The sequence below is a fragment of the Callorhinus ursinus genome, unplaced genomic scaffold (assembly GCF_003265705.2).
Source record: "Callorhinus ursinus isolate GAN/ISIS: 27379988/994484 unplaced genomic scaffold, GSC_fseal_2.0 scaffold5, whole genome shotgun sequence".
Lineage (NCBI taxonomy): Eukaryota > Metazoa > Chordata > Mammalia > Carnivora > Otariidae > Callorhinus > Callorhinus ursinus.
Genome location: NW_027397067.1, coordinates 23,413,480 through 23,438,721, shown reverse-complemented (window position 1 = coordinate 23,438,721; position 25,242 = coordinate 23,413,480). Strand labels below are relative to the sequence as shown.

At 40.7% G+C, this 25,242-nt stretch overlaps 1 protein-coding gene and 1 long non-coding RNA gene across 2 annotated transcripts in view; both read left to right on the top strand.

The window, feature by feature from the left end:
- Positions 1-25,242, top strand: part of LOC141372802 (uncharacterized) — a 52,647-nt gene that overhangs the window by 23,352 nt on the left and 4,053 nt on the right. The window contains exon 5 of the long non-coding RNA XR_012378231.1: positions 24,849-24,970. This is a non-coding gene — a long non-coding RNA (uncharacterized lncRNA). The remainder of the gene's footprint in view (positions 1-24,848; positions 24,971-25,242) is intronic.
- Positions 3,198-3,687, top strand: LOC112823617 (small nuclear ribonucleoprotein E-like). Its single transcript, XM_073892697.1, has one exon. It carries the CDS (start codon positions 3,243-3,245, stop codon positions 3,507-3,509), a length of 267 nt encoding a protein of 88 aa, XP_073748798.1. The 5' UTR covers positions 3,198-3,242; the 3' UTR covers positions 3,510-3,687.

Sequence of the window (25,242 nt, the reverse complement as noted above, 5' to 3'; positions counted from 1 at the left end):
CTGAATAAGAGGGGCAGCAGTATTGTGTTGCAAGGGGGCATAGACATAGGGTATCATAATTTGGGGGGGCATTATTATAACCCTCATCATAGTATTTCTGTATCAGGTATACAGTGCTATATAACAAATCACCCCCAAATTTAGTGGCTTACAAGAATAACCATTTTATTGCTCGTAAATCTGTAGATCAGGAACTCAGGCACATGTTGATGGGGCTTGCTTTTCTTGGGTCCACATGGTGCTGACAGGGGCAGCCAGCTGGGCCTGGAGGGCCCAAGGTAGCCTCAGTCATATGTCTAGCACCTTATCAGGGATGTCTCAAAAGATGGGGCTCTGTGTGGGCTGACAGAGCCTCTGTCTTCTCGTGGTGGCAGCTGGGCTCATGCGTATGTCTGGATCCTTGGTTTTCTCCATGTGGCCTTTCCTTCCACATGGTGTCTCCTCCAGAGCCTTCTTCATAGCCTTTCTCTTGAGTTGGATAGACTGGACCTCCTTCCATAGCAGCTAGGCTCCAAGACCGAGAACAGACATACTCAGGCCTCTGATGGCCCAGGCCCAGAGCTGTACAGAATCACTTCTTCCGTGCCCTTTCAGTCAAAGCAAGCCAGACTTCATACTTCCATATTCAGTCAAGCACTCTGGTACATAGTTCACAAAGATGGCCTTCAACAGTCCCTTTCATCCCTGTACAAATCATGTTCCTCTATCAAGAGGTGAAGTCTACTCACCCACCATCCCAAATCCCAGATTCAATGGTGGGTGACTTATGAGAAGCTAGGGTCAAAGGGTTAGTCTAGGCTGGTGGCTACCTAAACAGGTACTAGCCAAATTAACTCAACAGTAAGAAAAGGCAACTATGCATGAAGGAAATACCAAGATTTCTATCAAGTAGTGAATCAAGTAGAAGGAGACAACATAGGACAACGATGGAGAAAGTAGATGGGATATGTTCTGGACATGGAGTTACCATGTTAGCTGGCTGTAAGGTAGTCAAACAGGAAACCTTGCAACCTCTGCAGCTGGAGGGACTGTTTAACTGTTCCATAGGAAGCACCAGGGGGTACATGTGTCTTCCCCAAAGCATTTTGTCCAGATCAGACTAATGTAGAATTTATCCTCCCACCAAACGGATGAGATCATAAAATATCTCTTCCATCACCACAGCTTGGGCAGAACCCAGAAGCAGATGGCCAGACAATATGGAGGCTCTAATTAGGGAGAGAAAGCTGCAGGGCCACCAAAATAGAAGGAGACATCTTCTGTTGGGGTAGTAACTAGGCAGTTGTAGGCATTTGGCAGAGTGTTTTAGAAGAAAATAAAGGCTTATTTTGTCTGAGTGTGCTATACAAGGTCCAGGTGAAATTTTATTGCTCCAAGTGCCTTTTTTTAAACCATCCATTCCACGTAGAAGTATTTTTGGTTTGATTTTTAAAGATTTGAACAACTTCTGATATTCCTGACCTTGGTAGAACTGAAGGTGATAAATGTTTTCAACTTTATGCATTTAATATTCTGTGTCCATGCAGACTCTTTCTCCAATCCCAAGGGCAAGTATTTTCATGACAACAGCAATAACAATAATAATAAACAAATCATATTTAAGAGAAATGTTTGCCTTTTTCAATGTACATTCACATTTATTTATTTATTTATTTAAAAATGTTTTACTTATGTATTTTTAAATGTTTTATTTATTTATTCATGAGAGTCAGAGAGAGAGAGAGAGAGAGAGAGAGAGGCAGAAGCAGAGGGAGAGAGAGAAGGGAGAGAGAGAAGCAGGCTCCCCGCCTAGCAGGGAGCCCGATGAGGGACTCGATCCCGGGACCCTGGGATCATGACCTGAGCCGAAGGCAGACGCTTAACCATCTGAGCCACCCAGGCGCCCTTGTTATTTATTTTTTATCTCATTTTGTCTTACTGGTTCGTCTGGGTTTTCCCATGATTCATGGAACTCTGGAATATCAGAAGCTATGAAACAAAATGGTGCTACACACGTCAATTTCCTTTTAATCATTTGAGCATTTTATTATTTCCTGCCCTAGTTTACAAGTTCCCTATTTTTAGTGAAAAGCAAAAAGCATATTTGGAAGCCAAAATTTAATTAGAACCCGTAAATGCTAGTTTTGTACTTCCTCTAATAAGAAACATTACTTGTTACTGTCTGTGTCCCCATTAACACACAAGATGAAGAGTAGTGGTGATATCTGTTTAATTAGATTGTTAAGGTTTGTTCACAGCTAATGAGTACAGTGCTCATCAGTAGGTTGACTTAGAGAGGGAGAGAGCACGGCTGTAAAGCCCCCCCCCCCCCCCCCCCCCCCCCGGCAGTCCCCAGATGAAGGACGTTTCAAGGCTCGTGAGATAGGCCCAGAGCAGATCCAGATTTGGTGCGGCCTGACAATGTTGCTCCCTCAGGGACTTGGAAGGGGCCCTTGTGGGCGAGCTGCTCTGAAGTTAACTAAAGCTGCACCAGCGTCACAGAAAGTGGGGCTAGAAGAGCCGCAAGGGCTGGGCCCTGCGGAGCAGAGAGAAGTGAGTGGGAAGGAGGGCTGTGGAGAGCAAGGGGTAGGAAGCACTCTTACAGGAAGTTTGCTGTAAAACAAAGATGAACTAATACTTGGTTTTTAATGTTCTCCTGTTCAGTCATAGCACATGTGGGACATCTAGAAAATAGTTACGGCAACAAGTGCATGCCACATTTCTCCCCTGGACACAAAACTTGGACAAAGTGAAGAATGGCCTTCTGATTCGTTCTGATGCCTGCATTTTTTTTTTTTTTTTTGCAGGTAATTTTGTTCTTTTTGAAAAAGGACTCTAAATCGTAGTGCAACATTATAAACTGAAATTTGACTCTATCCTGGACATTTATTCTCTCAAACTGAAAGGGAAAGAGATGACAAACTCTAGAGGATACAAAGTAACAAAGACAAAGCACTCAGCCTGGTTGTCTTTTTCTCAACCGGAACCAGCAGGGAAATTTCAGAACTCTCTTCCCAGCAAAGGGCTTCTTGGGGAAGAGTGTGTTGGTTATTCAGGAAAGATGCCTCAGGACGCCGTGCTGCACGCGTTTATATGATAGTAACTAGAGGCCACAATAAGAATAAGCAAAGAAAAAAAAAAAAAAGAATAGGCAAAGGAGAGCCGCCCCAGGTCACCTCGCGGGCGCCATACACTTCCGCTTCCGGTTCTTTATCCCGGAAGTTGCTTTCTGAGGTAGCGCACGGTCTTTGTCGGCTTCCACCATGGCGTACTGTGGCCAGGGCCAAAAAGTGCAGAAGGTGATCAATCTCATCTTCAGATACTTGCAAAATAGATCTCGAATTCAGGTGTGGCTTTATGAGCAAGTGAACATGCGAATAGAGAGCTGTATCATTGGTTTTGATGAGTACATGAACCTCGTATCAGATGATGCCGAAGAGATTCATTCTAAAACAAAGTCAAGAAAACAACTGGGTCGGATCATGCTAAAAGGAGATAATATTACCCTGCTCCAGAGTGTCTCCAACTAGAAATGATCAGTGAAGTGAGAAATTCTTGAGAAGACCATGTAGTTTGTTTTTTTAGATGTCCTTTGTTGTGAGTGTAGTTCTAAAACATTTGTTCGTATTGTTTTGATTACCTTTATGTTATTACCAGAGGACAATAAATGCTGTGGGGTTGCTTTTATTAAAAAAAAAAAAAAAAGAATAGGCAAAGGAAAATATTTGTAAGCTCCCACTTGTTCTCCAGGCCTTAGCCCAAATGTCACTTCCTCTAAAGACCTTCCTGACCTTGCCAGGGACTGCTGAGTGCTTATCCTTTGGCTTCCTTGGGGCCTTGCTCATATTTCTTTTAGGCTATTTAACACACTGCACAAATTATTCCTCCATACCGCACACCGACGTCTTTTAGCCTTTAAGTCATGAAAGATGAGGACTACACTTTAACCATACCCCCGGCCCCATTAAACATTCCCAGGCCCTCACTTGATAATTGGCTTATGGTAAACCTTGATTGAGTTTATGGAGTCATTCTGGTTTACATAAAATAAAGTGCACTCACTTGAAAGTACAGTTCCATGGATTTTTGACAAATGTTTATTCCTGTGTAACCAATAACCCTGAATCACTTTATATTTCAGCACTCTAAATATTGCACTTCACTTTCTGCTTGCATGCATGGTTGGTGATGAGAAGTCCACTCTAATTGCTATCCTTATTCTTCTCTAGGTAAAGTTTTCTTTTTCTCTGGCTTCTTTCCAGATTTTTCTCTTTGTCTTTGGATTTTGTAAGTTGAATATGATATGCCTAGGGGTGCCTGGGTGGCACAGTTGGTTAAGGGGCCAACTCTTGATTTGGGCTCAGGTCATGATCTCAGGGTTGTGGGATCAAGCCCTGCTTGGCATTCTCTCTTTCCTTCTTCCTCTCCCCACCCCAACTCCGCTCATGCTTTCTCTATCTCTTAAAAAAAAAAAAAAAAGGATATGATATGACTAGATGTAGATCTTTTGGTATTTATTGCTTGATGTTTGCTGTGATTTGGTGTCTGCCATTAATTTTGGAAAATTCTCAGCCATCAGCGACTTTAGTTATTTCATCTGCTTTGCTTGCTATTCTCCTTCTGGTATTCTAAGTATGTTCACACCACACTTTTTCAAATTGTCCCACAATACTTGAATGCTCAGTTCATTTGTTTTGTTTCATTTTCATTCTTTTATCTCTTCACCTTTCAGTTTGAAAAATTTCTATTGACATCTTCAGGCTCACTTCTTTCTTCAGTTATGTCCATTCTACCAATGAGTCCATCAAAGAAAGATACTCTCATTTCTATTAATGTTTTCTCTTTCTTGAATTTCTTTTGGCTTCTCTATTAGACTTCTCGTCTTTCTGCTTACATTATCCATGTGTTCTTGCATATTATTTACTTCTTCCAGTAGAGTCCTTAACAAATAAATTATAGTTATTTTAAATTTCTTGTCAGATAACTCCAAAATCTGTGTCCTAGCTGGCTCTGGCTCTGATGATGCTTTGTCTCTCCAAACTATATTTTGTCTTGCCTTTTATCCTATTTTGTAATTTTTTTTTATTTGGTTGAAAATCAGGCATGTTGTATAGGAAAGTAATAGGAAATGGGGTAAAGGCCTTTAGTATGGGGTTTTGTGTTAATTTGGCTAGGAGTTGAGCTGTATTTAATGTTTGCTGTAGACACAGATGCCAAATTAACCTAGTGTCCTTGTTTTTGCCTCCCGTGTTGTCGGTCAGCTTCCCTCAAGACTCCTCCTTAAACTGAGTCTGAGCTTTGCAGCTCCTTTAAGCTGTAATCACTGCTACTATCATGGAGCCTTGCTGAAGTGGTCGTGGTGTCAGGGAGGAAAACATTCTATAATCATGTGATTAAATCTCAGTCTTCTAGGGGGCCTGTGTCCCTAGGTTGTCACCTTCACGAATGTTTCTGAGGTCTTTTTTTCCCATCCTTAGGTGATACAGGAAGGCTGGATGGAGTGGACTTTCTAGATGCCCTTTCTGTTGGGCAAGTAGGCTCTGGTGGGTCTTTCCTCCTGGGGAGTGAGCCTTTATTAGAGGGCGTGTTCTGGGGCTCTGAGTGTGTTTCAAAAGAGCTACCACCCTCCTGTCCCTCCTAGAGCCACAAAGGGAACACATGGTAGAGTTCCTGAAGGTAAAGCCCATGAAAGTGTGAGGGTCGCCCTATCACTGCAGTTGCGAGGAGTTTCTCACTCTCACAGACATCCACACTTGGTCTCCAGCTATTCATCACTATTACCATTAAAGTGTTCTTAAAAGTTTAGAACTCTAGGGGGTTCTCCTCTCACCTCCATCCCCTTGTAAGCAGATCTGGCTGTGATTCTCTGTAGTCACCTCTGTCTCCAGATTTCTGGATAGTGGTTTGCCCTGTGACTTCAATTCCCAGATGGGCCCAAGAAAATTCCTTGATTTCCTGTTTGTTTGGCTTCTTTTTTGTTGTAAAGATGAGAGCAATAACTTCCCAGCTCTTTACATGTTGGAATTAAAACTGGAAGTTCCAGTTGACTTTTGTAGCTATTATTATCTTGAATTTATAGATGAGGGAACTGGAACTATGGTATTGAGTGACTTACCCCCCAAAAAACTCAACTTACAAATGGCAGTGATGACTTCAGACTTCAAAGTTAGAGTTCTTTCTTCTATATCTTATTACCACATCAAATACAGCTTTTGTCTTCTCCAGAGTTTATAGCATAGCTGGGAAGTAGATGGGGCTGATTTAGAAAACAAGTCTACATGTTTAATAGAAGGCTGCATTTCCTTCTGGTTGGAGGGAAACTAAGAAAGTCCTAATTAGTAGACAATTTCAGATAACTAAAACTTAGTTTTTTAGTTTAGTTTTTAGTCATCCTGGTGGCTATCCTCTTATTAAGTACCTTAATGCACCACCTAAATTATCTAAGGCTGACTATTTTAAACTTCAAAATTCTACTCATTAGCAGTTCCTAGAATAAACTTAGGGGGTCTCTAATTTTTTTAAGAATACAAAATAGAATAAAATAGTATAAAAAATCAGTCTCAGCTTATAATTTTAAAATATTGTTTCATCAAACTTTTGCTTATGAATCTTGATGTATTTTTATGTATGTATGTGCTGGGTCACGATGTAAAATATTTCTTGCTGTGAGTTATGGTAAAATAAAGTTTTACAGTACTAGGTCTCAGGAAATAAAGGGAGTGGGGAATAAATCCCTATTTTTAAAAGAGTACATACACTACATATACTAGTTACTTAGCCTTCCCCTTCTCACTGAATTCATATAAAAATGAAGAAAATCATTTACATACCAGATAAAACCTGAAGATATTTGGAAATGCCCAGAGAGTTACCTGAAATTTTCACTTTTCATGAGGTGTTTCATGATAAGATTTTGTTTGATGCCCCTTTGAGTATTTAATATTTGGGGGATAAAAATCCCTGGGTCGAATCCAAATGTTTCAAGATGATACAAAGTAGTTTGGAGAAACCTGCATATTTCGGTGAACTCTAATGATAAATCAGATTTTACTTAAAGCCAAAATGTTATATTAATGAATGCCATAGTACTGCCATTGTAAATTTAGACCCAGATGAACTTAAAATGATAAAAAGTTTCATTGTTAGTAATTAGTCGATCTCTTCTCTTTACTAATGTTTAATTTCTGTAAGATCTTGATAAACCTCACAAGGTAAGCATCTAACAGATTGTTCCTTTTTGAAATACTCCTTAATGTACATTGTCCCATTGGAAATAGCATCTATATTTTCATTCAGATAATTCCTGTTTTTCAGATTCCCTGAAGACACCAGGATTTACAAGTTGAACTGTTTGACCTTAATGTGGGTCATATATACTTTTGTGATGTGGCGGGATTTTCATTGTACAGCTGGATCTAACAGGTCTGAAGCTATAGTGGTATGGGTACGCCAAATCAGTGTTTTGGTAGCTTGGAGAAGTACATGGATATAGTAGACTTTGATAGTTCTTTTTCTACTTTTGAATATAACTTGGTCTAAGGAACCTTCATTTGAAACTTTTATTTAGCTAATTAAACTGTCAAATGCTTATTTGACCAACTCAAGGCAAAGGAAAATAATATCCTGAGGTTTTGGAAGGGTAGGGGAGGCCTTTGAAGGGTGAGGTATAATATTTAAATGAAAAACATCCAGCCTGTCCTTGGGACCTCACTATCTTTCTTCATTCGTGTTGACGTTGCTTGCTTAGTAACTACCAGCTCCTTTACTAACATAATAGTACCAGACATTTTCATGTATTAAACTCTTTAAGGCTCACACAGCCCTATGAGGCAGGGTCTGTTATTATCTTCATTTATAGATAAGGAAACAGATTATGCAAGTTGCCCAAAGCCACATATCTATAATAAATAGAGGTAGAACTTGGATAAGCATCTGGGTCCAGTGCCTTCCCTCTAAATGCATTCATAACACCATCTGTTACTTAGAGATGAGCTCTGAAGAGGCAGCCCAGATGAAAGACTTTTCTAGGGCACACAGAACTGATGGCAACAAGCAAATTTTCTGTTGAGTCATTGTGATTGTTCTTAGAAACCACAGATGTTCAGAAGGGGCTTTAGAGATCACCCAAGCCAACCCTTTCATTTTTACAGACAAAGTAACCAAGACCAGAAAACCAAACACCACAGAGTCAAAACATGGTAAGAACAAGTTTTCTTTTTGAAAATAATTCTAGAGTCTCTGAGAAAATGAGTTTTAATTTCTACTAAAGATTCAAAGCTAAACAAAAGAAGAAATTTCTTCATATTCAGAACTGTTAAGCATTGAATGGATAAGAGGAAATTATGGAATTTTTTCAATTTCTGTAATATTTGAAGAAGTGTTTGCCTAAAACAAGGGTGATGAACCTGGGATAAGTGGTTATCTGTTGTTTTCTCTGCTTCCACTGACTCTTTTCTTAGGAATGACATCCTGATTTTTCTCAGGGGAACATTCCCTCAGATGCCCTCTGTCCAGGCCTGTGCTCTGGTGAGGATAAGCCTCTCCATCCTGGCTGATCCAGGCTGGGCCAGTCAGAGCTGTGCATTCCCTTGGACACAGCGATGGGTTTGGGGCTGGGCACGGCATAGAGGCACCAAGACTCTAATCTGAGAATATTAAGGAGGCATGAGTTTTCATTCAGGTTTCTGAGAGAACATCCCATTGGGGAGAGCCTGCTTGAGAATGGAGCCAACACAGGGGAAAGAAAGGGGGCATTATTTGAACCACTGGATGCAGCCCTCTCTAACCCAAAAATCCTTGCATTTTTGGATACTTGAGTCCATATGCTTGTAGTCATAATGAACATTTATTGAGTGCTTCCTAAGTATCAGGTAATGCTGCAAGAACCATATATGGGTTATCTCATTCATTTCTCAAGACAGCCTTATTAAACAGTTACTATTATTATTTCCATTTTATAGGTGAGAAAACTGTTTGGAAGGGTCAGACTAATAGCCTAAGGCACAAAGGTGGGCAGGAATTTGCACTCAGTCCATCTAACTCTTGGACTTGGATTTTTAACCATCTGCATTTTCATTTGATTCTAAAAGACAGTTTGGATGCAAAAAAGATTAGAAACCACTATCGACCCCCCCCCTTTGTTAGAGACTAGATAATTGCTCCAGATCTTTTTTTACAATTATAACAATTCTATATTGTGTTGCTTTTATGTTTTGCAAAAATAGCAGCTGCTTTCATTTTAACTCTGCATGTTGGTTCAATCTGAACAGAGTGCTTTTAATCTTGTTGAAGTGATATTTTCCCTCACAAATTCAAATCAGCCTGATTTTTCTGTTGATGATTAAACTATTAATAATACTTTGGGTTTTGGAATTGCTTGGCCCGTTTTTAAACACTGCAACCTAAAAGGCAATGTAGACAATTCCTCAGAGCTAAAGGAATTGTTCCTCTATTACCAGACCCTTATTTCCTGGCTTGCTGCTTCCATCTTTAATGGTGGAGTGTTTCTTTTGATGGCGGCTCATTTATAAAATAGTTACATTCATGAAAACTCCTAAATGGCCATCAGTGCTCACAAAGGGGAAATGGCTCTTTGGAGAATAATGGTTGATTACTTGTTCAGTGAGAGCAAAGCTTTCCATTTCCGCAAAGAAGAATTTTGGGGCTGTTTATGAAATTTCTTTCAATGCCTCAATATCTAAGAACTTCCCAGGGCTATTTCAAACAAGTTTAAACAGAAAGTCCAAGCCTCCAAAAGAATGTTTACAGGAGGTGTTTTAGGAGGCTTGTCTGGAAGCAGAGTGTTCTCAGCAGGCAAGTCAGTGGGGAGGAGGAAGCAGCCAGGATTTGGCTTGGCCAAGTCAGGGTCAGCAGCGCAGTGTACAGAATACATGACCTTACCTCCTCCTGCTTGTCTCCCCTTCTTACTTTGTGAAGATTTTTCCAGCCCCCAAAGAGCAATAAGTCACAGAGTGGGCTATGATCAGGATTAACTAAAAGGAAGGGAAGGTGAGCCCAGACGCTGCACATGCACCTCCATTCCATGCATTTCTCCATTTAGATTACCCCTTACTCTTGTGCCTTCCAGCTGTGGTCTCTCCCACTTTACTGAAATGCTACAACTTTTCAGTTACAACTTTTTCTTTTTCAACTTTTTTTGTTTTAATTTGGAAAAAAAAGGTACAAGCATATGAAAAAATCCAAATAGTCCAAAAAATTTATAGCAAAACTGTCTTTCACAGAGGTGGCTATGGTTACCACTTTCTTTTTTCAGTTAAGGACTTGTCTTGGAGATTCTGCTCTTTCATGGAATTCCATTCTCTATATTAGGGTTAGTAAAACTCCCTATTGATGGTGTAGGAGAGGAAAGACCTTCTCTGGTTAAAACACAAAACTCAACTGAGTAAATTTAAAGATCGAATTGGCTATATTCAAAGATTCAGCATACCGTCTAGTGAAGCAGGAGAGCAAGGTTCTTGTCTCACAGAGTTGAAGAATGAATCTCACGGACAAAGGAGAGTGAGCAAAGCGATAGAATTTTATTAAGCAAGGATACAGAAAAAGCTCTCAGGAGTGAGAGGGTTCCCAGTGGGTTTGCCAACGTAGGCCTCTACCAGGAGTCTTTTATTTAGAACTGACCAGGGAGATTGTGGCTTTAACATTCTTGTGACATCTCGGTTTGGGTAAGGACTGGTGATAACATCTTTAATGGTTTACTTCTTCTTTGGGGTCTGGTCACAATGTGACTGCCATAAAAAGACCCTTCCTCTGACGCCCAGGGCAAGTTGGTCTGGTTTGTTTCCTTATCTCTGGTTTCGTTATGCCTGAGCATTTCTGGGATTTTTGGTAAACCTAGTCCCCTTACCTATGTCTCCCTACCTAGCCCCTCCTGGCCCTTAATCAGTGAGACTCTTCAGATGTATATCAGTGGGTCATATACTTGGGGCATGATTGCCAACATTTATTTTGGGGGGGTAGAGATAGGAAGTTTCCAAAATAATTTTTATATGTTAAGGTAGACTTACAGGATCCTGGGGGGTTAGGCTAAGATTGCCTTTTGTCCTTTTCAAAGTGTCAACATCCAGGCAGTTGAGTCCCTAGAGGACTCTGCCTCTTTCAAGGACTTGTCAATGGGCTGTAAGTCGTAAGGAATTTAATAATTTTTCTTCTGCCTTTGTTTCCCACATCACTAGCAAATAGAAAGGAGCTCCAAGGAGCTGTATTTTTAGAGGCAGTAAGGAGGTGGGATGAAGGGATCATAAACACAAGAAAGGATTGTTACAGGTAGGGTCACCTTCCTTTGTGGGAATGTGGGAAGTCTCATGACTGCTGACCAGGTAATTACAGATTGGCAGTTAAAGGTTGCATTCCTGGGAGTGCGTGATGATATGGGAAATGGTTGGGGTTCAGAGCCGATGGCCAAGAAAGAATTTTTGAGACATCTTTGGTGCAAAAAAGTGATTTTATTAAAGCACGGGGACAGGACCCGTGGGCAGAAAGAGCTGCCTTGGGATTGTGACCAGTGACTTATTATATACTTCCAAGTTGGGAGTGGGTTAAGGATAGCGTAAGTCTTTAAGGATTTTTGGAAACAAGGTTTCTAGGACCTTGAGGGGGCTAGGTAATTTTAGGAAAAAGGTCATTAATACTGTCTAATAAAACCCTAGTCATGAGACCCCTCAGATGTATATCAATGGGCCACATGCTTGGGGGATGATTGCCAACATATACCTTGGGGATAAAGGAAGTTTCCAAAGGAATTTTTTTATGTTAAAGTAGACTTGCAGGACCCTGGGGGGTCAGGCTAAGATTGCCTTTGGTCTTTAGCAAAGTATTAGCATCAAGGCAGCTGAGTTCCTAGAGGAATGTCACTGTGCCTCTTTCAAGGACTTGTCAATGAGCTGTAAGTAGTAAGGAAATTTAATTTTTCTCTTTTGCCTTTGTTTCCCACATCAGATGACACTGCCATTAAGTATTGACTTCCTGTTGTGGGGCCAAGTAACTCCATTTTGGGTCTGTTCCTTTTTTTAACACTCTCTACTCTCTGGTTCAAAAATAGCTGAGTTTATGAAATAAGCTGACACCAGGCGGATTGACAGGGGAAAAGCTATACAAATGTATTTTTAGTATTACATGCATACAGGGCATCACAGGAAAAAAGAGTGACTATGCTAAAAAAACCATCCATGAGATTTAAGAGCTTATATACCATCTTATTAGGGGAAGGGGAGTAGGATGTAAACCTCTTAGGAGAGAGTAAATGATTTTTAGGGAAGATGAATGAGCCCTGTTGGGAAGGAAGAATTTTCTCTGTCATTGAAGTTTCTTCTAGCTAGACTAAATCAAATTGACATGAAACAGATTAACAGGAGAAAATAAAATTTAATAGCACACATACAGGGAATTCACACAGACATGAAAATTTCAAAGACACCAATGCAACATGATGCTTATTTGAGCTGAAGAGAGAGGTAGGAGTCTGAGGATACAAAGAGGAGAAAGACCATTAATGGGAAGGTGAAAGGAGATGTTTGGGAAACAAAGTTTGCCCTGTTATGCAGATAAGGTAATAACTCTCTTCCTATACACACTGGCAGTTGAGGGGGAGGTAAGGAACTTTTCCCGAATCTGTTGGGTTTTGATTGCTTTTAATTCAAAATAACGTTCATGTCCAAGTGGCCCATCTTGGGGCAGCCTGCCCTTGGCCTCTACAGTCCTTAGAAGAATAAGTGAGAGGTATGATGGTTTGTGACAACATTTGTCTGGGTGTGGTGTCCACTTCTAGTCTTCTCCCCTGGAATAAGAGTCAATACTCCCTGATTCATGACAGTTGGAGGATGTGTCTTTAGGGCAAAGAAGTGGAGTTCAGAGAAAGCTTGTCCCTGCATTTGCTTTTCTTCACATGCCTGCAGCTCAAAACAAATCAACACACTGAAGTCCCACATTGTTGGGCAGCATGTCTGAACTCCTACGGTGGATATTAGATTTTTTTCAGTGTTGCTCTTTTAGAGTAAGCTGTGGTGAACATCTTTTTGCTCATGTGGGAACATTTCTTTAAGATAAATCCTTAAAAGATGTATTGCCACATCAAATCAAATTTTCATCTTTTAATAGATATTAAGTTTTCCTCCAAAGTACTTATGGTGACTTAAGACTCCCACAGTGTATAAGAATGCCAGTTTCCTCTCACACATGGCCAAATTATATTGTTATTTAGAACAAATCTTTGTTATTCTGATTGGGAAAAATGACATCTAATGGTGGTTAATTTGCATTCCATTTGAATGAGGTTAAGTACTTCCTAGGCATTTAAAATTCCTTTGGAATTCTTTTTGTTGTTAACTGCTTCTTCAGGGCCTGTGCCCTTTTTACTATTGGGTTGTTTTTTTTTCTTACTGATTTGGAAGAGCTCTCTATAAATTGTCAATTAGCCCTTTTATAGTTCTATGTGTTGCAGATATGTTTTCCCAGTTCTTAGTTTGTCTTTCAAATCTATTTATAGTATCTATTACAATTTAGTTGCCAAATTTATCAACCGTTCCTTTCTATAGATTCTAGATTTTGTGATCAGGATTAATGAAGAGGTCTTTATCAATCAACAAATTCAGCAACCACTCCTTTTCAATCTCTATAGCATTTGACAGTTCACCATTCCCTCCTTCCTCCTTCCTGGATCCCTTCCTAACTCTTTTACTACCGCCAGCTTCTTTTCTGCATCTTTCTACTCTTTTCTTTGACCTGCACATTCTCAAGTGTTCCTCCGTTGGAAATCACCATGAGTGACAAAATCTGATTCCTAGAAATTTAATTACAATGTAGAGATGTTAGAAATCTATTTAATTATTTCACTTAAATGGGTCATGTAATATGCAGAGGACATTGAATTTGTCAATCTCAACTTTACCATATTAAAAAATGAGACTACTCACATGGGATTACAATGCTTATTAGTTATTTAGTTTATTGATTTATTTAAACCCCACTTGGTTCCAAGAAAGATTTTAGGCAAAAGGAAGATTACATGCAAAGTTTGCTTAGTAAAATGAATAAAATAGTTAGAAATACCCAAGAATAATGGCATAGTTAATTCTCAACTAACCAGAAAGATAATCTTTTTGACTAATGTAGCGTAGGAGAGGAAAAATAATTTTCCCTCTACCCATCTAGATTCTAGATGGCTGTAATAAAAGACAGACTAACAAAATAAAAAACAAACAGAAATTTAATAACATGTGTACCTCCTGATCTCCATTTCTTCATAAAGAAGAACATTATTTAATTTTTACCAAAGGAAGAGATTTAAGGTATGACAACTCAATGTCAACATTCTGAATCTCACTTCTTAATGGTCCTTAGCCTAGATAAGTGGTTCTCAACCATCTGGCAACCTTTTTTATTGTTACCACTGGGGAGTGTTACTGGCATCTAGTGGTTGAGACCAGGGACGCTACTAAACATTCTAATAAGCATAGGACCTCTCCAAAACAAAGAATAACTCATCCAAAATGTCAATGGTTGAGAAACCATGGTTTAGATAAGAGAAAAATAGGGCTGACTGGATCCTAAACCAGAAAGAGAGCTCTCACCAGGGATAACTTTTTTCCCCCTACACTATCACTACCACCCTCTTCTCAGGTCTCCTCTGCCAAGAACTACACTTCCCAGAATCTTCTTTCCTGCAGGATTCCGGGTTTGAATTTGCCAGCAGGAGGAATTTGCACGAGACTTGGAAGGTGGTGGTGAGGAGAGGCCATCATTCTTGGGAGGGCTTTGAGGCTGGGCACTGCAGCTTCTCATACCTCTGAGGGAGTACATATTTCATTGCTGCAGACTGATAGAGTTGGTGGAAGCTTCCTCAGAGAAACTCAAGAGTTGTAGTAGTTTGCTGGTGAGATTTGTGAGCTATTTGCTTGGGATTCAGGTTGCAGCCTTCCTGCCCTTTGTTTCCCTAGCTCTCCCTATACACTGCCCTAATTTCTATATTAAATTGCTTGATTTCTGTAACACCTTATAGCAACTCAGTTTTCTTAACCTTATGCAGAGTGGGACAGTTGGTATCAGTAGTAGGGTGCCGCCTTAAGTGCATGTGGCATTGGCTTTGTGCCAGGCAGTGAACAGCAAAGAAGAGGTTAGAAAAAGTCATAACACATGTAATGTAGTGGAGAAACATTTGATAAAACTGTTGTCTATGATGACATGGAAAATGTACCTAATGAACTCCTGGCATTGGACAAGGTTTCAAGGTGGAATGTTGAGGCCAAGAACTGGTTGTAATAGTTATATTTAATAAGGTGCTACAAAAAAGAGATGAGCTCAGAAATGATCTAGCTAGTTGGCAAGCAGAATTGAGAGGGACTGTAGAGGAACCAGAAATTCTCAAATAAGTAAGCTCAAAGAATGGAACTTTTAAAAAAATCTCTAAGCCATAAAAGATAAAATTGAGAAATCCTTTGAGTTAGAAAGGCTTACAAAACTCCATCTCAGGGCAATAACCAAATCAGAGATGTTGCCATCATGTCTTTTGTTAAGACTTCTGCAAGATCCTTTCATTATGGCCTCAGCAAGGAGATGAAGGGCATGGTCTTATGAAAACCTGACATGACCAAAGTCTCTGAAATTAGGGAGAGATGCAGGTTTCCAAGAAAATTCTTAAAGCTGACTGGAATCAACTACACTTTTTTTTTTAAACAACAACAAAATCTTGAGAGAGCTCTTCTGCCATATGTATCACCAGCCTAAATGAAACTGTGATTGTTCAAGATGTAAAAGAACTCTTGGGAATCTGCCACTTCCAGGATGACAGTAGAAGCAGCTCCTCAGAGTCACTCAAGCAAAGCTGGTGGAAAATATTTTTAAATAACCATTTAAAGTTTCTGGAGATTGCCCATACAATCAATGAAGAGACACTTATTCAAGAAAATCTACTGAAACTTGGTAAGAACAAGGACAATCTGTGGTGACTGAGCTGTTACAGGTGCTTTCCTTTCCTCCCTTCCCTGTTCAGCTTGATGGAAGCTCCACTCCAGTCTGGTGTAGCCAAGAAGACAGAACTCTCTCCCCTCAGCTCCCGGTCAAGGCTTACCATATCTCACTGGGAGGAGCAGGCTGCCAGCATTTCTCATCCCCTTCAACTCCCAAGTTGAAGAGGCTAAATTCTTGGTGAGTGTGGCTGCCATCTACCCTGAGAATAATAAGTAGCCACTCGCCCCGGAATGAGGTAGATGTGGAAACAGTCTTAATCTAGAACTGCTGCTTGAGTCAGAGCCACCTCAGTTCTTCTGTGGACAATGAGTTAAAAAAAAAAAAGTATTTGTAATTTTAGTCACTAAGATTTTGAGGTGTGTTTCATGACACTACTACAGTCCTAATGGCAGTCCTGGGGCTAGTGGTAACCACATTCCCTCTGGTCCTAGAGGTCACTGCCCGTCCAGACCCTATCTTTGACACCAAAGAGAAGTTGCTGAATAGGAAGCTCCTCCATTCCTTGCTCAGGTGTGTATGTGGGAACCAGAGGCGGGGGGAGGGGGGCAGTAAACCAGGACCACCTGCTTCAGTATTGGCCAACGGAGACCATAACTAGCAGAGTCAAAGGACTGCCCTTTCTGAGGAATGGAAAGTGGTACATGGGCAAAAAACCATGCAGGCTCTGGAAGTGGCATTTCCAAAAACAACTTACAGGGAAAAAAATCTTTTCTAAACTGGAAATAATAATAACAATAATTTTTAAATCAATCCTAAGAAAAGCTGAGTTAATTTCTGTAGTCTCCATAGAAAATAATTACAGGGGCGCCTGGGTGGCTCAGTTGGTTAAGCATCTGCCTTTGGTTCAGGTCATGATCCTGGAGTCCTGGGATCAAGCCCCGCATCGGGCTCCCTGCTCAGTGGGGAGTCTGCTTCTCCCTCTGCCCCTCACCCTGCTCGTGTTCTCTCTCTCTATTGCTCTCTCTCTCTCAAATAAATAAAAATCTTAAAAAAAGAGAAAACCTTTAAAAAAAAGAAAAGAATTACAAAATCATCATATGAAGAGGTGTTTAAAGAATGTGTAGCCTAAAGTATAGAAAGGAGATAAGCTAGGGATGTATAAGGCAGTTAACTAATAATAAAGTATGATGCTAATTTTAATGTCCTGGTGTTTGTCGGCTTTTAACATTTGTACTTTGTTGTGATTTCCTTCCGCATTCTTTTTTTTTTTTTTTAAAGATTTTATTTATTTATTTGAGAGAGAGAGAATGAGAGATAGAGAGCACGAGAGGGAAGAGGGTCAGAGGGAGAAGCAGACTCCCTGCCGAGCAGGAAGCCCGATGTGGGACTCGATCCCAGGACTCCAGGATCATGACCTGAGCCGAAGGCAGTCGCTTAACCAACTGAGCCACCCAGGCGCCCCTTCCTTCCGCATTCTAAAATATGTTTTCCTTTGCATGTAATTTTGTTTTTCATATTTTTTTAAAGAGAGTCACAAAGTTGCACAAGGGTATGAAGCTTGAAACTGAAGCAGCTGTCCAGTCATGGAGAGCCTAGAGCTGCCAGAGTCCCACTAGGTGACAGTAGATGAAGCTGACCCCAGCAGTGGCAGAGCAGGGGGATGGTGGGCATTTGGGTCCTTGTTCTCAGGGCTTGAGACTCTCAACAGGCCACATTTGAAGTTATTACCGGCACTGGAGTTGTCACATTCTGAGCCAACAGGTTCCTTTTATCATTTAAGCTAATATGAGCTTTCTTTCTTTTTTTGTCACTTTTAATACAAAGTCTCCAAATGGAAACAACAGTGGCCAGTGCAATGCATATAAAATACCATTCATTCTTTTTGTTCCTTTTGGGTCTTATTGGGTCCTAGTTCAGACTCTCATTACTCATCTAAATTCTTTAGCGGGGGGGGGGCGGCTATAGTATCTTTTATTTTTATTTATTTATTTTTATTGAGGTATAGCTGGCACACAGTGTTAACATTAGTTTTAGGTGTACAGCATAGTGATTCAACAACTCTATAGGTTATGCCCTGTGTAGCCCAACCATCTGTCACCATACAGCGCTATCACAAGACCACTGACTGTATTTCCTATGCTGTGCCTTCACCCATTTTGCCCATCCCCCTCTTATCTCAGTCATTGAAAGAGTATTCCTGCTGCCAAAACTCAGTTTCTAAGCCCTAATTTCCATTCTATGAAGTGGGGGTAGCTGGAGCCCTTCCCCCACTCATATGGTTCTTGTGATAATTAACCTAGGATTAGGCACGTGAAGAGAGTAGGTTATTCCTTACTGGATAACAAGTGCTCAGTCCCTTTTCCCCTCTCAAGTCCCCTGCCCCCTTTGCGTGAATGCCTTATGTGCTTTGCAACAGATCATGCCACTCCCTCTTGAAGAAATTTTCACTCTCTGTTGAGTAGAGGTGATATGACTTTCAAGGTTCTATCGCTATAGCCCCAAGCCACTCTACACCTTCGTGCATTCTGTGAGGTATGTGCTGTATCTGGAACAAACTGGACATGTTCATCTCCTTATGCATGGTATCCCTCAAACTGGGGTCTTTCTTTTCCTTTCTTGGCTTCTCAAAAACCTGTTAGCACATATCTTGCTGCAGAAACTCTTGGAGATCTCCGTATCTCATTTCCACATCCCCAGCAGCACCACGGCACTCTGCTTGCACATCGCCCGAGTATTTCTTTTATTTTGCCTTTTTTTAATAGGTGATAATTTACAGGATGTGTCCCTACTAGGCTGTAGGCTCCCTCCGGGCTTCTATTTCTTTTATGTTTTTTCCCACAAGACCTTGCAGGGTGGAAGGAGCCCAGTTTGGTATGACTCATTTAAGACTTCAGCCCTTTCAGGGCACCTGGGTGGCTCAGTGGGTTGCGCGTCCACTCTTGGCTTTGGCTCAGGTCATGAAATCAGGATCATGAGATTCTGCACCGTCAGGCCTGTTGGGCTTCCCAGGCTTGCTGCTGCGTGTGGAGCCTGCTTAATATTCTCTCTCCCCCTGCCCCTCCTCCCCCTCGCACACCCACTAGCCCCAGAAGGGTCTGTGCCCTTGAAGCGTAAGCATTCATTTTGATGTGGTTGGCATTTGGCTGAGGGCTGAGTAAAGTCTCTAAAGGGCTGCAATACTCAGTACTCATGATATGCTAGACTTTCTCTTCCTTTACAATTTTTTCTAAAATGCTGTGCAGAAGGAAAAAAGGAAGACATAAAAACTTGCAATTCTGTCAACAAAGAGAAAGATTTCATATGTTTTCTTGTCCTGTATTTCTTGATTTGATAGTGATCTGGAAGTCTGTAAATTGCTTTCCCAGCTTCTCCTTTCTCCTGTGTCCCTTTTCTTCTCTCCATTTAGCTGGCATGTGCTTTGTTTTTTCCCTAAGTTATTCAGTGGAAATTGGAATTTTAATTTATTTGGGAAGATCTATGTCAACCTTACTCTGATTGGGGGTGGGGATGGCAACCAAGAGCCTAATAGGTAGGACTTCACATTGTAGACAAAGGCTTGAGAACTGATAAAGTCAGATGGCTCTATGTAATAGCTCATAAATGTTGGGATGTCGTTATTTAAAGGTGAGAAATAGAATGGGATTTTCTTATTTAAAGCCCTAGCTTCTTTGGGAAATGACTTCTACCATGAAACAAAGCAATTTCTTGCTAAAATTCAGATGCAACAAATTATGGTGTTCTGTATTACAGCTAACAAAAAATTTGAATTCTTAAAATCGAAAAATGTTGTCTAATGTTATTCCTTGATTTTCTTTTTTAAATCACCAAGATTGCAGAATCAGTTTGTTTCTACAAGGAATACATGGTTATGAAATTACATCCATCTTTAAGGCATTTTAGCACAAATTAATTTATTCACACATGTTACTGTGATTCGTTTGCTTGGGTCCCTAGGCCTTTACCTTTGCATCATGTCCAGTGTGTCCTTTGAGATGTTTTTGAGAGTAATTCTCTAAACAGGATTTGTGCTTCAGCATAAAACATAGATATGTGATTAACAGAAGTTTAAAAATATGTTTTTGCAAATTGCTTGCCCTCCCCCTTTACTAATCAGTCATTTGTGCTAACTGGATGTGGAGACAATTTAACGAATACAATTTACCACAGACTTGAGTAAAAAATAAATTTGATTCTGGAACACCACAAATTGTAGAATCTCGGAAATGAAAAGAACACTGAAAGGTCATCTGGTTTGTCCTTCTTCATTCAGACAGGATTGCACTTCTCATTACAGCTGGGTGAGAATCTATCCTAATTCTGAAGACATCCTGGAAAGAAGACTCACCAGCTTTCTCGTTATTGCTAATGTGAAACATCCATCACTTGTGGAAAATTTGTCTGAAGGACATCTAATTTCCTCATACTGGAGTTTATCCCATTTCCTTTAAATGAGTCTTCAGTGACGACCACATAAAATTTCTGTTAACCAACCATTTCAGAGAGACGAGATTGGGCATAAGGTGCTTAGAACAGTGTCTGGAACATAATAGGGTCTACAAGTGCCATAATAATAATTATCATGATTCTCATTGTAGATGGAGAGATTAGGGTCTTTGCCTGGTGATAAAGGAACACCAAGTAATTTGGGGATAAGCAGCTCTGACCGCCTGGTGATGGTTGATTTGGGTGTTGTATCCCGAGGCTGCATCCTGGCTCAGGGGAAGGAATGCGTGATTCATAGTTGACATGGGGGAAGGCAGGGGGCATGGAAGGAATGGACACACTATGCGCCAGCTGTTGGCCATCCCCATGATGATGATGGCAGGCTCTCTGGGGGCAGGGACTCTAACTTACTAGCTTTGGGTCTGTAGGACTTAGCACAGTGCCCAGCATAGAAAGACATGATACGAATTGAACACATAAGTGTTGACTGTTAGAAAAATCACTCAACAATATGTTATCATCCAAGTGGTATTCCTATCTTCCAGTATGGTTTTACAAATTTGCCCTTGAACATATTGCTGTTGCTCAGGTCAGCCTTCTCTTTTCCATTTTCTTTTATTTGGGCAAGGAGGTCCTTGTGACTCTCCTCTGAGGGTGCTTCAAGTTCATCCAGGTTATTTGTGAGTTAGAGAGGCCAGAATTAAACCCTGGGTCTCATTACAACCTTGAGCACTGTGAGGAGTTCTGGTATTTCCCGCTCTGTGCTGATGCTTCCTGACACCACGCTGGCTTTGTACGCACATAAGGACCAATAAAGTTCAAAGTCATGCGAGGTGTCACAGTGTTTCAGCTAATGGAATCAGAGGCTTCCGTGCAAAATTTTGCCCCGATCAGAGTTGCTGATCACTTTGCAAATCTAGCTATAAAGTTCTTGCTGGGAGACTTTAGCATCTTTAGCTCAGAGGAGCTCTTCCACAGCCACCTGAGTCACGCTGTTAAAGCCGTCTGCTTACATGAGGCTGGAGATGAGGAAAGGTGGAAAGGGAACAAGGGAATCCTTTTTAGTTCTCTTAGAGGAGATGTCATGCTGCTATTCCCCTCCACCTCCAAACTGTGCCCTGTAGGGTTTGTGTTTCTAGGGCTGAGGGTGGAGGGTGAATAGGGTGGACTGGAGCAGAAAGAAGGGACCACATCAAAGATGCAAGAAATTTGTATTCACCTAGGTCAACAGGGGCAGGAGCAGAGTGCTGCTTTTATTCCATTTCTCTCAGGTTAGATGAAATCGCGGGAATGTGACTCTTCCCCTGACTGCTCCCTGTTATCTTCTCTCTTAGTCTGTGTCTCTTGAATTTCCAGAAAAGGAGGATTCTGGAAGTGGACTGTGGTGGATAGAATGGAGAAGTTTTTATATTTCCTTTTTGTGGCTAGACTGCCCTTGTCCTGGGGCCTGCTGACCCTCTGGAATGACGAGAGAATCCTATGGACATTTTGACTGAACCGGCTGCTCTTAGGTGGTACAGTTAAGCCTGGAGAGTGTGGGTACAGCAGGCTTTTGGGGATCCCTCTGTCCTCATCAATGGCTTTGACCTTGAGCATTAGCCCAGAGCAGAAGGACTCTTGCAGACTGATGAGCAGTGAGCACATTGCTCTTTGTCTAATTCTTAGAATCCACACTGACTTTCTCTACATCACCAGCCCTAACCTTTTATGTCCATAAAAGTGCATCTTTTATGTGTGCTTCGTCTTCTTTTAAGTGAAATGACAGTCAGATGGGGCCCTCTTGCTTTTAGGAAGATGTGTGGTGCTATCTCGGCTGGGGAGGCAGAGGGAGTGAATGGAGGAAAGCATCAGGTCCAAGGTCAGCCGATTCTCCTGGTCACTTCTTTCCCCTCTGTCAGCAGTGCCGAAGTTGGACAGAGAGAGTCTGGGCACTCCGTAGTCACATCTGTGTTGGGCCACAAACACACTGGCAATACCTGACTCTATATTTATAGTCATCTCATTAATTTAACTCAGACAAGTGTCCTTGGCATTAAGAGCAGAAAAACGTTGCTGTGGAGAATTGGAATTTCAAAGAAGGTATCATCCTTGAAACTTTTAGACTATTCAGCAAAGGTCTTTAAGGTAGAGACCATAATGCATGTCCCCAGTACTCTATTAACAGACAAAATAAGGAAATTTTCTTTGATGGGAAGACAGCATAGCAAAGCAAGAAGCCAGCATTAGCCTACATGGTCAGGTGTCCAAACTCTGCCAAATGCCTGAGTTGAGTTGCTGAGTTTATTAGCTGTGTGACCTTGGGTGAGCTACTTAACCTCTCTGTGCCTCAGTTTCCTCTTCTGTAAAATGAGGATGCTATTATTGTCAGGATGAAATAAGCAGACGTACTTACAGGACTCGGCACATGGTAAGTGCTATATGAGTCTATTAACGAAATAAGCCTCTCTCCGCACTACCTGTTAATCTCTTGCCTTGGAGGGCCTGACTCAGTTGGTAGTCTTATCATTTGCCTCACTGGTCAGGCAAGACTGGGTATCTATTTTGTGGGACCCAGTACAACACGAAAAGACAGAGTGCCTTGCTCAAAAATCAGTAAGAATATCAAGATGGCAGAAGCAGGGCATGAAATTAAGTGTGGGCTCTTCAGGGTGTCCGTGCTTCTTAGCAACCGCATGGGTCACATACTGGTGAAGTGGGCCCTGGGGTCAGGAGTTAAGACTTCATGTACCTGACAAGGACCGTCCGGAACTGGTTTCAGGAATGGCAGTAGGAGACTATCTTGAAACTCTTTGATGATTTTACCCCAGAGTTTCAGCAAGGTGCTTTGCATCGAATAACAGATGTAAACCGTGTCACATACATCGGTAGGCAGTCTGAAAGGATTCGTTTGAAAAGGAGAGTACTTTTGATGGCAATGGATCCAACTTTTTTTTTTTTTTTTCCAGACTTAGCAGTTTTATCCTACACTTCCTCCAAGAGCTACATGCCTCCACAGTCAGTAATGAGGTTTCGAGAAACCATGGATTGTTGGGTGGGGCAGGCATGTGTGCCATGCTTAATGTAAGTGACTTCATGCAGAGAACTGAAATGACACAGATGATTCATTTACGCATTTATTTTCTATCTTATTCTACCAGACTGAAATGGAGAACAATGCCAGCAATTTTATAGACATTTTGACATAAAGGAAACAAGTATTTTGATGTTGAACAATTGTACAGACTACTACATGCATCTAAGTATGCTGATTGGTGCAGAAATATTGAGTTGATCAGCAAAACTACTCATACAAAATCACATTTTCTTTTTATGGAGTTAAAATGCAGCAGATATGGGGACACAGATACAAACACCATTAAATGGGAGAGGAAGGCATTGTATTAATGGTGCAGGCTGGACAGCTGAACAAACACGAGTACGCTAAATCGTACCCTCTTCACGAAACTGAAATCAGAACACCTCGTTTGCAAATATAATGAAAGAAAGCACGTGGAGGCAGATGAATGGTGTAAGATGACACTTACCACTTCTGCGGAAGCTTTAGCTTTCATTGAGAGTTTGTATTGAAAGTATTTCAACACAATATAAGATGAAATGCTAACGCTATTACGTGTATGGACAGGAAAGGATAACCCAACTGAGAAATCTTAAAACATAAAATACTGATTGTGCTTCTTTTCCTCTGCAGCATTCAGAGCATTCATAGAGTAGTATGAAAACCCTCGGAAACACTGAAGTGAATAAAAGTGAATGCGACTGTGCCCATAAGTCTAGTACCATGTGTAACTTAGAAATATGAAATTGTATTACTTAATGTATACAGCAATTGTAGGAACTATTCATCTAACTTGTAATGTCTGATACTCTATATTCCTTAGGTTTTAAAAATAGTTTTGAGTGTTTTTAATCTGGGAGATGTTAGGGATTTAATAGAAACTACTAAAATCCCTACAACTTGAGGGAAAAAAAAGACTAGGTTGCACGTCAACCTGTTTTATAGGGAAATCACCCACGATTATTCCCAGCAAGGCTTTTTATGTGCATTAACTACTGATAGCTTTGTAGTTTTGCCATAATGTTTCATACAATTACTTTGTGACTTTTCACAGAGTTGTCCTGAGTTTAACAATAAGATTATAATTCTAACATTAAACATTGAATTAATGAGTCTGGGAATTAGACGTGTTTGTTTTTAATAATATATGACTCTATTTAACCAAAAAAGCAGTGGATGATTCAGGCTCCCCCTCCTGACCCTAAACACACTCATGTTCGCGTGCTCACATATACAAACACATACAGCCTTCCCCAAGAGCCAATCAGCTTTTCAAAAAATACACACGATGAACTTTCGTTTCCCCCCACTCAACTCATTTGGAGATGTGCCTTTCTATATTAGCTTTTCTTTTCTTCCTTCCCCTTCCCCTTCGCTTCTTCCTCCTTCCTCCTCATCCCCACCCCCCAAGATGCTGGTCTTTGAACATCTATACATGTTCATTTTGTAGATTCCCAACTTTAGTTTTTGGAGACCAAAGTGAAAATAAGGTATCCTCTTGACTACTGGACATCACTAGATGCATCACTCCTGAGGAATGTATATTCTTATACTGGTGAAAACAGCTAACAGGTAAGAGTTCACCACAATATCTTCTTTTTATTTCACACATAACAGTGGTGAAAGAAACCATTTAAGGCAGGTCTACGTTGGCAATGGCAAATGATTTAAGCAACTAAATAGGAAAACCGGTAGCTATTTCTCTTTAGTTTGTTAGTAGGCAACACTTTTTAAATGGAATTATTCGACATATTTTAGACTACATAGCTATGGTATAGAGGTTTGTATTACAAGCCTGAAAAGACAGTTAGAAAATACTACCTCGGTATTTATGGTAAAGAACA

What these genes read in the sequence shown, in the direction of transcription:
- LOC112823617 (XM_073892697.1), top strand. Translation starts at nt 3,243, where the DNA reads ATGGCGTACTGTGGCCAGGGCCAAAAAGTGCAGAAGGTGATCAATCTC.